Source organism: Miniopterus natalensis, chromosome 10 (genome assembly GCF_054644295.1).
Source record: "Miniopterus natalensis isolate mMinNat1 chromosome 10, mMinNat1.hap1, whole genome shotgun sequence".
Taxonomy (NCBI): Eukaryota; Metazoa; Chordata; class Mammalia; order Chiroptera; family Miniopteridae; genus Miniopterus; species Miniopterus natalensis.
This window is the reverse complement of record NC_142090.1, coordinates 13,072,268-13,087,481: the sequence shown is the minus strand read 5'-3', so window position 1 is coordinate 13,087,481 and position 15,214 is coordinate 13,072,268. Positions and strand designations below refer to the sequence as shown.

Genomic DNA, 15,214 nt, shown 5'->3' with positions numbered 1-15,214 from the left:
TGCAGTGTTTTAATCTCAAAATCAATACAGAAAGGAAGTTGAACTTGTGGGGATTCTATGGATGGTAATTGGTTTGCCTCACTGAATATAACTGGTCCTTCCTTTTCACCTGCTGATTAGTCTGTTTTGGGGCAGGGGCAAGAGGGGGAGGGAAAGGAGATAAGAAACCACTACAACCAAATAATCTTGAATAAACATACACATGTAAACACGTAACTCAAGCTGACCCTCCATTGTGTAGAGGAAAGCTGTATGCTTGCATCCACTTTTTATGTTTAGAAGGAAAAAAGATTAACCAAAACCCTGTACCCCACTGTCTGCATTTAAGCATAAAAAAGTAAATGTCTTTGATTCTTTCATGGGTCACTGTCAAAGTGGAAAAAATATTTCTCAATGTTTACTTTATGGCCAAGTCTGCCCTAGCTTAGGCAATTCTATCTGAACAAAGGTGGATTCAGCAAACCATTTATTGACCAAAGGATTCCAAGCTGCTAAGCATGTGGTTAGTATTTGCCCCAGTATAATTCTGCCCCTTTTGAAAGAGGCATGCACTAGTGGTTTAAACAACTCAGTCTTTCCTTAAAGTTTGAGAATTTACCAAATATGCCTCTTTTCAGACACAACACTGATTTCCTGCAGAGTTCTCCCCGTCTCTGGCTGTGAGATGGCTTGTTTTGTCCTTTGGAGATTTCTCTTAACTCAGTTCTAAAATCTGTCTGAGTCTGTTTGGACACTCCTACAGTGGGAACAAAAACAGGAAATACTACGACCTCATGATGAAATGATGGGGCTACAGGCAGAACTCAGGTCCAGCTGGGAGGCAGAGTGATGTAGTTAAAAGAGCAAAGCCTATGGCCTCTGCTTTGGGTGCTACCAAGCTTTTTCTAAACATGTTGGTTCCTCTTTAAACTAGGGATGGTTACAGGATTCGGCAGGGAGGCAGGCGTGCTGAGAGGAGTAGGTGAGGTAAAGCACATACGGCCTAGCACAGTACCTTGTACTTGTAAGAGCCCAATAAATGTTCATGATGGTCATGATTATTATGTGAGCCTCAGTGAGACACCGTGTGCTGTATATGTAAAAGCTTTCTAGGAGCTTTAGGGCACGATACAAAAACGTTAGCGGTTATTCTTAATAGGTGGGTGGATTAAAACTGTTAAAACAAATCCTGGAAGCCTTTTCCTTTGTGCTGCCTCTCATAGGTCCCTCATGTCAGAGCAGGGCCCTGGAGGTGGCAAATCAGGCCCGACTGAATATGTGTTCGCTCTCTGAATGTCTTGTGATACGCCACGAAATCATTGGAGATCCCTGTCCTGTGCCCTTCCCTGGAACACATTCCCAGACCTTTGGAAGACCAGCCCCGTGCAGGCTACTTATATTGTTGTCATTTCTAGTCAATAGTTTTAGATGTCACATCCTCCCTGGAAAGCTCGAGCTTCTTAAGTGATTGTGTTATTTCAGTCGTCCTTCCTTGTCCTACATGTCGCTTGAGTTAAAAACAACTCCTGAGTCTGTGCCCTCTCTGCTCCTTCCCAGAGCACGATCATTGTGGAGAAGACCGTGCAGGACCTCCTGAGTCTGATGCACGACCTGAGCGCCTACTCGGACCAGTTCCTCAGCATGGTGTGCGTGAAGCTCCAGGAGTATAAGGACACCTGCGCCGCGGCCTACAGGTACTGCTGCGCGGGGGCCTAAGCAGAGTCGGCGGGAAGCGGACGTTGGTCGGCGTGGCGATTTCTGCCTTCAGAGCCTGGCTTTCCACCGTTAGAGAAAAGGACCACCTTTGAGTTTGTCAGGGGCCCTGATGAGAACACGGGCCACAGAAATAGTCTCCTAGATGCGTCTGTTCTCACCCCCAGAGGGAATGCAAGGGACAGAGGCACGAGCCCTTGGGACTGCCATCGGGTGGCTCACGTGCGGCGTCAGCCTTGGTTTTCGTGAGAGCTGAGAGCCATGCGATTCTCTTCCTGAGGACGTTCCAGAGCTCGGCTAGTCCACCATGTGGTTCTAAGTGATCTTAAAGTAAAGCCGTTTCAAACTCATGGTAACTCTTACTACTCTATAATGTGATTTCTTTTCACTTCTTACAAATGTACTCCTCTCGATGTTTGATCTGTAGCCTTCCTACTGTCATGAAAAGACAGCTACACTGTTTTTACCATCAGCAGACGTGAAAAACCATTGTCACGAACTTGAAAACCTTTCGTTTTTCCCCTCTAATTTCTTTTCTCTGGGTTCAAAAATCTCTTTGAGCTTGTGGAAAAGATCATAGCACTGCTCATGAAAAGCTAATAATAGGAATAAATTATGATCTGGTTGACAAGACCTAAAACAATTAGGGGAGAAAAGAATGTATAATAAAATACCGAATTGTGTGTGATATATAATTAAGCCCGGGCAGGTGAAGTACAGCACATGGTCAGGCAGCACAGGGGGTGGGAGGGAAGGAATAAAACAGAAAGGGCGACTGGAGTCTGGAAAGGCTCCACAGGCGCTGAGGCGTGCGCTGGACCTTAGGAATCGAACGAGACGTGGGAAGTTGCCGGAATGAATAAGGGCTCTGCGGGGAGGAAGCGCCCGGGCGGCTGCCTTGCCGGGACGGCGCAGGCGTCCTGGTAGAAGGTGAGAGGCGCTGTTTAATAGGAGAAGACGGGCCAGGTGACAAAGGGCCTTAAAAGATAAGACTTGAACATTTGGGTGCTGGGTGGTAGATGATAAGGAATCAGTACAGATGAGCCTGGAAGCAGCGGTCGGAGAGATGGATCTGGCCGAGGAGCACAACCCGGGGGACTGCCTAGCCTCCTTCAGTCCCGCGGCAGGTGACCTTTGTGCGCAGGTCCATCGGCCAGTTAAAGGAAAGAAGCCAGCCGCCTCCCTCAGAGATGCTCCCAGCAACATTTTCCTTTATTTGTTTACTAGTGATTCACAAAAATTATACCATATTTACGTTTATATTATACATGTAGTCAGTAATTATGTTATAATCAATTGTGTACTAAGTAACAATTATAATGGCATTTGAAACAAAAAATGTTAAAATTTAGTCTTATGGTAACAGAAAATTTTAATTTTATTTTAGACTTTAATTTGTACAATTTTTTTTGCAGAACACTACAATAGAGTAATCAATAAGATACTTTCAAGCATAAATATATATTTCTAATGGATAAAATTCAGTGAGGAGCTAAAATAGAAATAATAAGTCAAAGAGAAAAATGAAAAATACCAACTGTCAAAAGGAGCTTATTCATATATATTTTAAACGTGTAATGGTGGATATCAAATTCCTATGGTGTTGAGATTCCCTTGGGTACACTTAAAATAGTGATTTTAAAGTGTCACTATTTATAATATGCCACAATTTGCTACCATTTAAGCTCATACTGAAAAATATTAAATATCAATTTTTAAATGTGGGGAGCAGAGTATCATTTTTCAAAATTCCTTTAAGTGATACACAAATAAAAATTTAAAAGCCATGGCTCATGTTTAGTTCTCTACGATTGGAATTTCAGGGCCACAGAGTTATAGTTTCAGCTTTATAAAACCCACCTCCAAAGTGATTGTACCAATGTCATATCAACCAAATGAGACCCAAATAACATGTTTTAAATATTAGAACTAAATATTAAAAAAATTAAAAATATTTTAAAATCAGTTTCATTTTAATAACATACTTTTAAATTTACTGTTAAGTTTATGTTTAAGCTCCATTGAATTTTAAGGTTTTTTTAAAAAGCAAGTCATATCCTCTTTTGCTTATATTTCATTATGACCAACCAATAATTCTAACAAATAAGAATGTTGACGAAGCCTTGGCTGGTTTGGCTCAGTGGTTAGAGCCTCGGCCTATGGAGTGTCGGAATCGGTCCAAGGTTCGATTCCAGCCAAGGGCACACACCTCGGTTGCAGGCACGTGCGGGAGGTAACCAATCAATGAGTCTCTCTCACATCGATGTCTCTCCCTCTCCCTCCCCCTCTCTCCCTCTCTCTCCCCCTCTCCCTCTCTCTTTCCCTCTCTCTCTCCCTCTCTCTCCCTCTCTCTCCCCCTCTCCCTCTCTCTCTCTCTCTCTCTCCCCCTCTCTCTCCCTCTCTCTCCCCCTCTCCCCCCTCTCTCTTTCCCTCTCTCTCCCCCTCTCTCTCCCCCTCTTCCTCTCTCTCCCTCTCCCTCCCTCTCTCCCTCTCCCTCCCTCCCTCTCTCTCTCTCTCTCTCCCTCCCTCTCCCTTCCAGTCTCTTTGAAAAGCAATGGAAAAAATATCCTCAAGTGAGGGTAAAAAAAAATGCTGATGGATATTAATTATAATGGAGAAGTTACACACCTGCCCAGGGAAGGCGGCGGTGACTCTGAATCCCTCTGATCACCATTCGTACTATTGTCCTTGCTGTTCGAAAGAGGCCCTTAACTTCACGCCGCCTGGCGTGCTATGGCTGGAGGCCTTGTCCTCATCGTTGATGACCCTGCCCCTGAGCATGTCCAGCGATGGGAAGCTCTACCTGCACAGAGCAGACTGGCCCTTGTCGAGCAGTTTCCTGTTCTGAAGTGACGTTCCCCTGTCCACTGTACAGAGTCCTCTTTTTCTGGAGTGATTCCAAGTCAGTGTAATCCTTGTACGTGAAAACCCTTCAAATGTGAGAAGCTGGCTGTCACGCTCCAGTTTGCCTCCCCCCTCCCTCGCCCCCAGACTGAGCGTTCTGGGTTCCTATAAACCATCTCAGTCTCCCCCCGTGGCCCATCAGCCGGGCCTGCCTCTCAAAAAGGAGACCTCCACCCGGGCCTAGTGTCCCGGCCCTGCGCCTTGTACTTCAGCAGCACCCTCACCTTCCTGTGGGGAGCCCAGTGCGGGACACCGTGCTTCTTGTTACATCCGGCCATTGCGTTGGTCAGCTACGGGCTGAGGGCTTAGCAGATCCACGTCACGTGTGAGTGTGTGGGGACAATGAAGTCCGTCAGTCATAGATCGTACCTTCAGTGAGCTTACATTCCTGGTAGAGCATAGACCGGGAAACAGGACGAAGAAATAGGACGTGTTTACATCCACAGCATTAATTTAGGACAGAAAATGTGATAAGATGCTCCAGGGGAGGAAATCACCTGGGGGGACAAGAGGGCTGGGGAAGGGTGTAGAGTGGGCCTTGTGAAGAGGGCAGGATTTGGGCTGAAGGAGCTGAAGGAAGACAGGAACCAGAGCGATGTCTGAGGTGGGGAGCATAGGGAGGGAAGACCAAGTGATGGATTTGGGGATTCGGAAAGGAAGGCTGAGCCAAGTGGTGGAGGATCCTGAGCGCCAGGCCCAAGGAGCTTGGCCTGATTAGGTAGTGAGGGCCGCTGAAGGTGAGTGACCAGCGAGCACCAGGTGCAGGCCTGTGCTTCAGGGAGGTTGTCTGAGCTTTGGGTCAGCTGCTCGGACAGGCGGTGTGTGGAGGTGGAGGAGAGGGCAGTGAGGGCCTGAATCGGGAGAGGCAGGGAAGTGCCCGTGGGGACAGACCCAGAGACAAGGTCTAGGAGGCAAATGTGTAGCACATGGCCACTGGCTGGCTGGAGGGGGTAAGGAACTGTTGTAAGAAGAAATAGCTGAAATTAGCCTTATCTTTTTTATGCCGTATTTGTAGGGATTTATTTTTTTACCTCAAATTCTAGATCTCACATTTACCCATTAAATTTAATGTTACTTTTAGCTCACCATTTTGGTCTATTGAGATATTTTTTATTTTTATTTTTTTAAATATATCTTTATTGATTTCAGAGAGAGGAAGGGAGAGGGAGAAGGAGAGATAGAAACATCAATGATGAGAGAGTCATTGATCGGCTGCAGCCCGCAACCGGGGCATGTGCCCTGACCGGGAATCGAACCCTGATCCCCTGGATCCTAGGTCGACGCTCAACTGCTGAGCCACGCCCAGCTGGGCTTGAGATATTTTTTAATTCTTATTCTGTCATCAGAAAATTTTAGCTAGAAAATCATGTCATTCTTGATTTTATAAGCAACCTTTGGTTCCTTTATATATCATTTTTTAAAATGTTCAACAGGACAGGGCTAAATTAAGAATTTGGGGGCCATGTCTCTCGAGACTTCCGTTGAGATCGACATCCATGTATCACTCAGCACTTCAGGAGTTCATGTGTAGCTCAAGAGCAGGCTCTGGAGCCTAAATTTGCACACCAGCTCTTCCACTTTTTAGTTATATGACATTGAACAGTTACTCGGCCTTTCTGTGCCTTAATTCTCTCGTGCAAAAAGAAAATGTCAATCTTTTAGAACTGTTTTTAGCAAAATAGTAAGCTCCCCCCCAAATGAGTAGCTGCTATTTTGATAATGACAGTGCTGATGATGACAAAGATGACCTTTACCACCATTCATGACCGTGCCCCCGTTTTATCATCTGCCCTGTAAGAGGCTGTTAGATTTCTTGCTGGTCACCTGCCAGTCCTGGTCCTTTTAATGCAGCCGACCCTCCCTCCTGTCTCCCCGAGATGGGCAGGTACAGACCAGCCATGGGCAACATTAGGTGTTGTGCAGGAGTCCCCCCACCCCTTCCCTTCTAGCACCCGCTGCTCCCTGCTCTGCCACACCTCCGTTAAGAACTCTCGTCTTGGTCAGCTTACAAATTACCCTTGGAAGCAAAGTCTCTTGACCCTAAGCCAAATTTACTATTCAGTGTAGTCAGTGAATTACCCAGTTAGGAAAGAAGCAAAGTCACGTGACCTGTTCTTGCGTGATCGTCCTGGCTCCTAGTTAGTACCACTTCCTAATGGTTCCGAAACCATCTTTAATAGCCTGTTCTAGAATTGTGCCTATAATTCTGAACTCACCCAATTTCCATAATTTACCTTGTTCTATGAACATGAAGGGGTTTTTTTGTCGTTTTGTGTGTTATTTTAAATAGGAGAAAGAAGTGTGTGTTTGTCTTTGAAGAAAACTGTTTAGAAGGAAGGGAAAATTATTAACACAGGAGAGAACGGGTGAGTTGCAGAAATAATGTGTTGGTGAGTGAGTTGGGTGGGATGTAGTAAGTTGAGTGACTGGCTTAAGGCAGGAACATGAATAGTGTTGTTCACCATGTACTGTCCTTCTTACAGGAATTGAGTATTTCTCTGTTGTTTATATTTCACCGTTTCTCCGGACACTGCAACTGTATCTCTGGTATAATACTCCTTCTGGGATCATGGCCATTGCTTTTGGTTCTTGATATATTGTGGCCATCAAGTACATATTGACTTCTTCCCCGAGGAGACTAGTATTCCACTTTGGTATCCCTCTTGGCCGAATTCTCTGGAATGGTGCCCACTGTGAGATCATTCCATATACAGGGTAATATCTGTAGTGATCTACCACAGTTGCTGAATTTCATGCCTAGAATGAATTATCTTGGGGCTGGGAAAAGTAATTCTGTGAAGCTTTGAGGGGAATAAATAGAAAATTATTTATATGGTTGTTATACAACAGTGTGCACACACATACACATACAGCCCGTTGTCTCTTACTTAATCAGGTTTTCACACTAGTGGGAAAGTGTTTTCTTACTGTGTGAGTCTGAAGATGCAAAGTGTCCTTACTTCCTCTGTTCCCATTCATTGCCCTCCCCCGGATTGGCACCTGCTGAGGAGTAATTAGGGCAGTCCTAATTTGGACAGCCAAATCCTGATTACAGTGAGAGGAAAAACAGGAAATGTTCTAGTTTGGCTGCCAGCAAATGACTGACTTAAATAGCAAGCCATATACAATTCAAATGATCCAAAATGATCTAACACCAGGGAAGGAGGAAGGGAGCCAGGGAGCTGGGAGACATTGCAGTCTGATTCTCCCGCAGCAGATAGCTTTTACAGAAATGATTCAATCCATAAGCTCACGATGCCCTCTGCTGAGAGCTGGCTCGTTTTCCAGTTTACCGAGAACCTGGGCATCCACTGGAGGTTAGAGGTCCGAGGAGAGGTCAGAAACAGCTCGCCTTTCTATGAGCACCTCATCCTGGAGAGAAAGATTATTATTTAATGATATCATGTAAAATGCTTTGGATAAAGAGAGGTTTCCTAAAAGGGAAATGAGGACCCGAAGCTTTTTCCTTAATTAGCCATACCCCTGGGGCTTAAAGGAACACTCAGCTGTGAATTCTGGACCTCACTCTCTTAGCATTGGGCAGTTGGTCCATTAGTTGGCTACTTCCAGGCTGAGCACTTCTCTCCCGTTGCTGCCCTCTTTGTCCTGAGGCACAGCCAGCAGCTTGTGTCTCAAAATAGTCATTTAAAAACTGGAAGTCACAGTTTTTTGAAGTTTCTGTCTCTTCCAACTTAGCATCAGTTCATTAATTTTTTAATTTTTTTTCCTTTCTGCATTGTTTTAAGCCTGGTAAAGAGCACAAATAAAGCGTCGTTCTGATTTTAGAAGCTCAGTTGATACAACACACAAGCACGTTCTGTTAGGAGAAGGTCCCTCCCCCAGGCCCCCCTTTCACCCCTTCTCCATAGCGGACCCAGAACTCAGACTAGAGCATAAAGAGGGACATAGGGATCAACTGCAGTAGCTGCTGGCAGGACCCAGGGCTGACCCAGGGCTGACCCAGGGCTGGACGCCTCGCTGGCCCTCAGTGTGTTTGCCGAACGAATGCAGACATTCCTGACAGACCGAGTAGGGTGAGCAGGCGATGGGGTAGCATGTCCATCGCGATGGCTGGGAGAAGGTCCAGAAGTCACAGTGACTGAGTAGGCAGTGTGGTTGGGTAGGAATGTGAGGAAAAGGGAGTTCTGGAAACTTCCCGTGTTAAGTAAAGAACAACTTGCAGGCTCGGATGGGAAGGACGACCTCCCCATCCAAGTGGTGTGTGCGGAAAGCGGTAGCCCCATGGTGTGTAGCAAAGACTAGACGCCAGGGGTGTGGTGGCTCAGGAGGCCTCGGGTTTCCTGTGTAGCCACAGGCCAGGGTCCTGCAGGCGTGAGGACCTAGTTGGGTTGCCTTGATGCCCTTGCCAACAAACTAATTTTGAACTTCAAACATCCAAGGGCCATGTCAGGGAAAGCCTCCACAAGCTCCATGCCAGTTGTCTTCCAAGTTGCCCCTGTTTCCCATGTGCCATTTCCAGAATCATCAGACAGTTCCTTGGTTGTGATTATTGAGTAGAAATACACACCATCATAAAGCTCCCCGGCCAGCGTTGAGCGTGATACAGAAGATGACCTGATGTTTCTCTCCCTGTTTGTTCCGCTCCGTCTTACCTTAGGGATATTTTGGTTTTGAAGTTGCATTTATGTTGTTTTGTTTTAATCAGCAGCATAGTACTGACTCTTATTTTTGCATCTCTCATTGTCATTACAATTGTGTTGCTGGACATTGCACTGCATTTGGCTGGCTTCAGGTCCAGTCATTCACCGTGGAAAATCAATGACAGCAGCTTCATTTGGACTAACTTTGTCTAGGGATGATTTGTCTAGCATGGCTTCTAGTGTTTGAAGAGTCTGAAAGATTCGGTCTGGGAAAGTGAACATCATGCCCTGGCTGCCACCAAACGTTGAATCCAATTAGCCCCACCTGCCCCTGGTTGTTTACCTAATGAAAGACTCAGTACCCCAGCTGTGTCCAGGGACCAGGCACACTTGCATGTCCCTACTGTTCCAGAGAGGAAGCAAAGCACATCAGAGCCAGTCGCCACCAGCAGATGTTTTCCAAATGAAATTTACTCAGCTGTGTCTAGAGGGTGGACCCCTCTCATGGCAGCCTTATCACCTGTTCCAAGAGGTCTACCTAGTTTCCGCTTCCTCCTGGGAACAGGTACAAATAGTTACACAGATGGCTCTGCCTGTGGCCCAGTGAGCTGTGAATTAATTAGTAGATTATGGTTCTGGTAGTGGTAATTAACCCCACTCCTCTCATGGAATAATTGTTGGAGATTTAGCTCTACTTTTTTGAGGCTATTTGGTTATGTCCCGGAATTTTGTAGCCCACACAATCTAGTTTAGCACAAAATTATAAACCAATAAATGCAATTGATCAGGATGGAAACTTGCCACTTGAATGAAAAAATTCCTTTAGGGTAATTGTATGCTGCAAATCAATAGCAGTATTTCAAAGTATAATATTGGGAATTGCATATTGGATGTTTATTCCATTATGAGTTAATAATTTATTGTTGAGGGCACTATATAGGTAGCATGTTAGTTAATTTGGATTGCATTTTTTAATAAGACAGGATCGATGAATATTAGCGAAGGCAGTAATATAGTATTTGAATTATTGAATTAATCCAGTCTTCCAAAAAATATATAAGTAAATAATGTGAGTGCCTTTAACATAGTACCCCACTAAGCTAATTTCTTTCATTCCAGTGAGTGCAAAATGAAAAATTCTAGATTCCCAAAATGTGTGATAACCATCCCACACCTGCAGACCCAAACTGTTTACTAACCCCTAGGGTCAAAGTGGGCCTGGATGAATGGGCTCAAAGATTTAGAGGCTGGAAAACTGAGTTAGGTTTGGGCTTCTCACTCTGTGGAGCAAAATTTGGCTTGTAGTGTGAGTATAAGAGGAATTGAGCCACCCAGCCAAAGTTCTTTCTAGATACAGACACTGAAATTTAAATTTTAAATAATTTCCACATGTCGCAAAATATTCTTCTTCTTTTGATTTATTTAAATTTATTTATTGTTGAAAGTATTACAGATATCCCCCATTTTCTCCCCTTTACCTGCCTCTCCCCATCTCCCACCCCTCTCCACTTCTTCCCATCTATTGTCTGTGTCCATGGGCTGTGCATATATGCTTATCAGTTCTAAGAATCCCAAAGCATCACTCAGAAAGAGTATATGCACCCCTATGTTCATAGCAGCACTATTTACAATAGCTAAGGTCTGGAAACAGGCCAGGTGCCCATCCGTAGATGAGTGGATAAAAAAGCTGTGGGACATTTACACCATGGAGTACTATGTGACTGTAAAAAAGAAGGATCTCGTACCCTTTGGGACAGCATGGATGGACCTGGAGAGTATTATGCTAAGAAAAATAAGCCAGTCAGAGAAAGCCAGGCAGAGAAAGATCTCACTCACATGTGGAACAAAATAAATTGCCGAACAAGATAAGACCACAGACATGGAAGCATGAAACAGACTCACAGGTCTGAGAGAGAAGGCAGGAAGGAGGGCAGGAAGAGATTGACCAAAGAACTTCTTTTGATTTTTTTTAAAAAGCATTTGAAAATGTGAACACTGTTTATAGCTTACAGGATATACCCAGTCAGCTGATGGAGCAGATTTGACTGACAGCCATGGCTTGTTCAGGCCATTGTATAGGACAGAGTTCGAACTGTGAAGTTGTAGGTGATGCACATCAAAGGAGGGTTTTTTTGTTCGCTTGCTTTCCAAAGGGAGAGATCGCGGACGGCTGACGTATCCTTCACAGAGAGCATGAGACTTTGAGGCCCTCCGATGACAGGCCGCCTGGGAGGATCACCTGGGAGTAGTGGCAGGGGGAGGGCCTATCAGCAATCACTTCCTGGCTCCTTTGTTTTGAGTCAGGACTTTTTTATGCTGGATGTTTTTCAGAGTGAAAGGCACAAGCACACTCGTTATTCTGCTACAGAGAGGTTTGGGGAGAGCCTGGGGCGCGATTTCTACTTTGGCCAGGATGCCAAATGGCCTGATAGCTCACCCGAGTCCTTTAGTGCAGAGAAGAAGGAAAGGAAGACCACTAGGTTGGTCTAGTTTGTGTGTTATCTGGACTCCTAAACCTGAAGAGGGCTATTTTATCTCCAGCTCAGTTCTTATACACAAGTGTGGTCCATTGGACTGATGGTATTGAAGCTCCAGGCAAGACACCCAGTTACAGGGTTACTGCCAAGTCCAAGTGAGAAATGATGAGGGTCTAAATATCGGTTATGACTGAACCTGGACAGGAAATGACGGATTGTAAGATTCTGAGGAGGTGGACTGGCGGGATGCGGTGACTGGGCGATGGGAGGACTCTGAGTTCCTGACACGGTGGATGGTTGGACTGTTGACAGAAATGGGAATATGAGGTTTAGTGGAACAGAAAGAGGTGGACAATACATGTGCTCCTTTTGACTCATTTTTATTTGAAATGCTGGTCGGACTTTCAAGTAAAGTTTTCCAGTAAGCCTTTGGATATGCAGGTCTGAGACTTAGAAGGCAGGGCAGCAATTGATTTATGGCTGAATTTTTACTTCAGTCAAAAGTGTGGTGTGGGTAGATTTAGGAAGCCCCTTTCCTACTGCTAACACATAGAAAGTCCAGATTAAAATATAACTTAAAAAAAAAGTTTTAATATGTATCCAAATTCAAAAGGAAGAAGAAATTCTCCAGATGCCTCAAATGAAAGAGAAACTAAAATCCAAAGCAAAAAGCAAATGTTGAAGTTGAGTTGCCCCTAAAGGTATCAGGACCAGATATTGAGGTTGTCTGAGTCTCTTTGAGCTGCTCTAACAAAATACCACAGATTGGATGGCTTATTAGAAACTGAAATTTATTTTTCACAATTCTAGAGGCTGGAAGACCAAGATTATGGTGCTGTGAGGACCCTCTTCCGGTCAGAGGCTTCTCATTGTATCCTGATGTGATGGAAGGGGCTGGGAACTTTGGGATCTATTTTATAAGGGCACTAATTTCACTCGTATGGCCTCCACCCTCATGACCTAATCACTTCTCTAAGGCCCCACCTCCTGACACTGTCACGTTAGTGTTAGGATTCTAATATGTAAATTTTATTTCAGATCATATGAGAGGTCAAGAACCAAATAAGGGCTGGCATTGCCAGGGAGTTTTATCTGTGCAGAAGTTATACAAGAGCATTCCATTCATAAAAGGAACCAGGAAAACTCTGGGCTTGGGAAAGAGCCACCAAACTTGGAGTAGGAAAGGTGGCCCTGAAAAGCAATCAGAATTCCACTCATGTGATACATGCAAATTGCACTACTTGTGTGAGGAGAGAAACTTTTAAGCTAAAAAAACCTTAAAAACTTATTTAGAACTAGTGAAACCCACAGGATCCAGAAGAGACCAATGCAAACGGCCTAAAAGTAACATGTCCAAAACTCAAGGCAAATGTGGGTTCTTGCAGGAGACAGATGCCACTGAGGCAGAGCTTGCAGAATGATACACAGACCCCATGAGAAAGCTCACCACCCTGAGGACGAGAGGGAGGCGCAGCAAAGGGCATTTGTCATCCGAAGGCCAACTGCCAAGTATAGATCCATGGGAGGGGGCTTTACAATCGCTGCTGTTAAATATTCGAAGGGACAAAGGAATAGAATCCATAATACTCGAACAGGACATTTTGGAGTGGATTTGTAAAAGAGCTAAACAGAAAATATGGAAATGAAAAATGTTAATTGAAAAATTCTCAAAAAGCAGTGGATGGGTTAAATCACAGAGCACACCCTGCATGGGTTGTACGCGAGAACTGCGGGGTGTCCTCCCATGTAGCCCTGATACCAGAACAAATCCCTGCCTGAGCGGGAGGGGAACCTCTTGGAGCCCTGTCCGCTTCAGAGGGGGCGCCAGCTAATGAGCACTCCCTTCGTAAATAACTGTCACTTCTGTCACCTGGAGCTGGTGGTGAAGATTTTAGACCATTCACATTAGCTAGAGGGACAAAGACGTTGAACAGAAAGAGAAGCTTTTTAATTAAGTTGAAATTGAATGTTTAAGGTGACTTTACAAGTACATTCTGGTGAGAGCAGTGTCCATCTAACCCTCAGGTCCTATTAAAGGTCACTCATCACAGCCCACTGCAGAGAGCCAGAGACGCTGCCCGACGTCAGGGGTGGGAGGTTTCTCTATGGTGGTGAGTTGAATGCAGGGGTGTCCATAGTTCAAAGATCACTTCAAGTAGAACTAATTGGTAGTTTAAACAAGAAGTCAGAGGACAACCCTTTGTGACACTGTCACCCTTCAGGCACCGCTTATGTTGTCACTTGATAGCATTCTTTTATATGGCTGCTCCACTCTTTTTAACATCTTTCTTGAAAGATCCCCCCAAAATCTACCATGCACTTTTATTTATCCTAAGGGATATAGCAGGAGTAATTAATACTATTAGCTTTCATGATTACTCAACAATGAAGAATCTCAGAATGAAATCTAGAAATGATTGTTCCCAGTAATGTGACCTGTTAATGGGTGTCACTGCCCCAACCCGGATAATGGGTTATGTTAACAGGAGAGAGGGATGAGGTATCTTTTCTGTGCAGCAAAGGTAGGTGACAAATGCTCACCAGATACTAAGCAATGTGCTGACGCGCCTTTTCTGTGGTTGTGTTTAGGGGCATCGTGCAATCGGAAGAGAAACTTGTCATCAGTGCATCTTGGGCAAAAGATGATGATATCAGCCGACTCCTGAAATCTCTACCAAACTGGATTAACATGGCTCAACCCAAACAGCTGAGGCCAAAGAGAGAAGAAGAGGAAGATTTCATAAGGTAAAAGCTGTTTCCTAAGTTGTACTGAACAAGAGGAGGGAAAACATCTATTTAGCCAGTTCTGTCTTTTGCGAAATTTGGGCCAATTCTAAATATCAAGTAGCAATTAACCGAACTTTGTAAAGTCCATTTCCATCCTGATACACCTCGCTTCCCATGCAAGTCTGCCTGGTGCTCAGACCTGTGGAAGGCAGGATGGGTGAGTCACATTGGGAGCAGTGCTAAGTCGAGTTAAAGCATCTTTCAATCTGCAGATCATCCTCCCCTCCTAGGGGACAAATATAATTTATTCACTCACTCAGCAAAGCTGACTTCACCTTATGCACCATGCCCTGGGCATATGGCGGACAGTTAATAAGAATAGTTGCCGCCCATACAGAGCATGTTACAGTTCTTAGCATGTTCTTCAGTTCACAGAATGTTAGTCGCAATTTCTGGAAATACAAATGTGCCTCCCATGTCTGTTCATGTACATTGTATTATCTCTGACAGTTTTCAGCTTGTTTTGACAAAAGCAAGGTCTCTCTTTCAACATTATCACTCAGTGTTTACCTGAGTACAATTTAAATTCTTTACTTAGGGCCTAATTTGATGAAGCAACTCACTTTCCATGCAGGGCTTGCCACAGTGAAACGCTCCCCCTACTCTGTAAAGCGGGGGAAATGGAGGTGCCATGCTGTTAACATTAAAATTAAGTTTATTCTTATTGTCTTTGCCTATCTGAGTGAATAAATAAATAGTGCAAATAAAATAAAAGCACTTTAGAGAAGCAATGACAAATGAAAGAATAAGAGA

The 15,214-nt window shown here is 44.6% G+C and overlaps 1 protein-coding gene across 1 annotated transcript in view; it reads left to right on the top strand.

Moving 5' to 3' along the window:
- Positions 1-15,214, top strand: part of EXOC4 (exocyst complex component 4) — a 643,616-nt gene that overhangs the window by 507,469 nt on the left and 120,933 nt on the right. The window contains exons 12-13 of the mRNA XM_016222252.2: positions 1,537-1,673; positions 14,264-14,419. Coding sequence (XP_016077738.2) covers positions 1,537-1,673; positions 14,264-14,419 — 293 coding nt within the window. The remainder of the gene's footprint in view (positions 1-1,536; positions 1,674-14,263; positions 14,420-15,214) is intronic.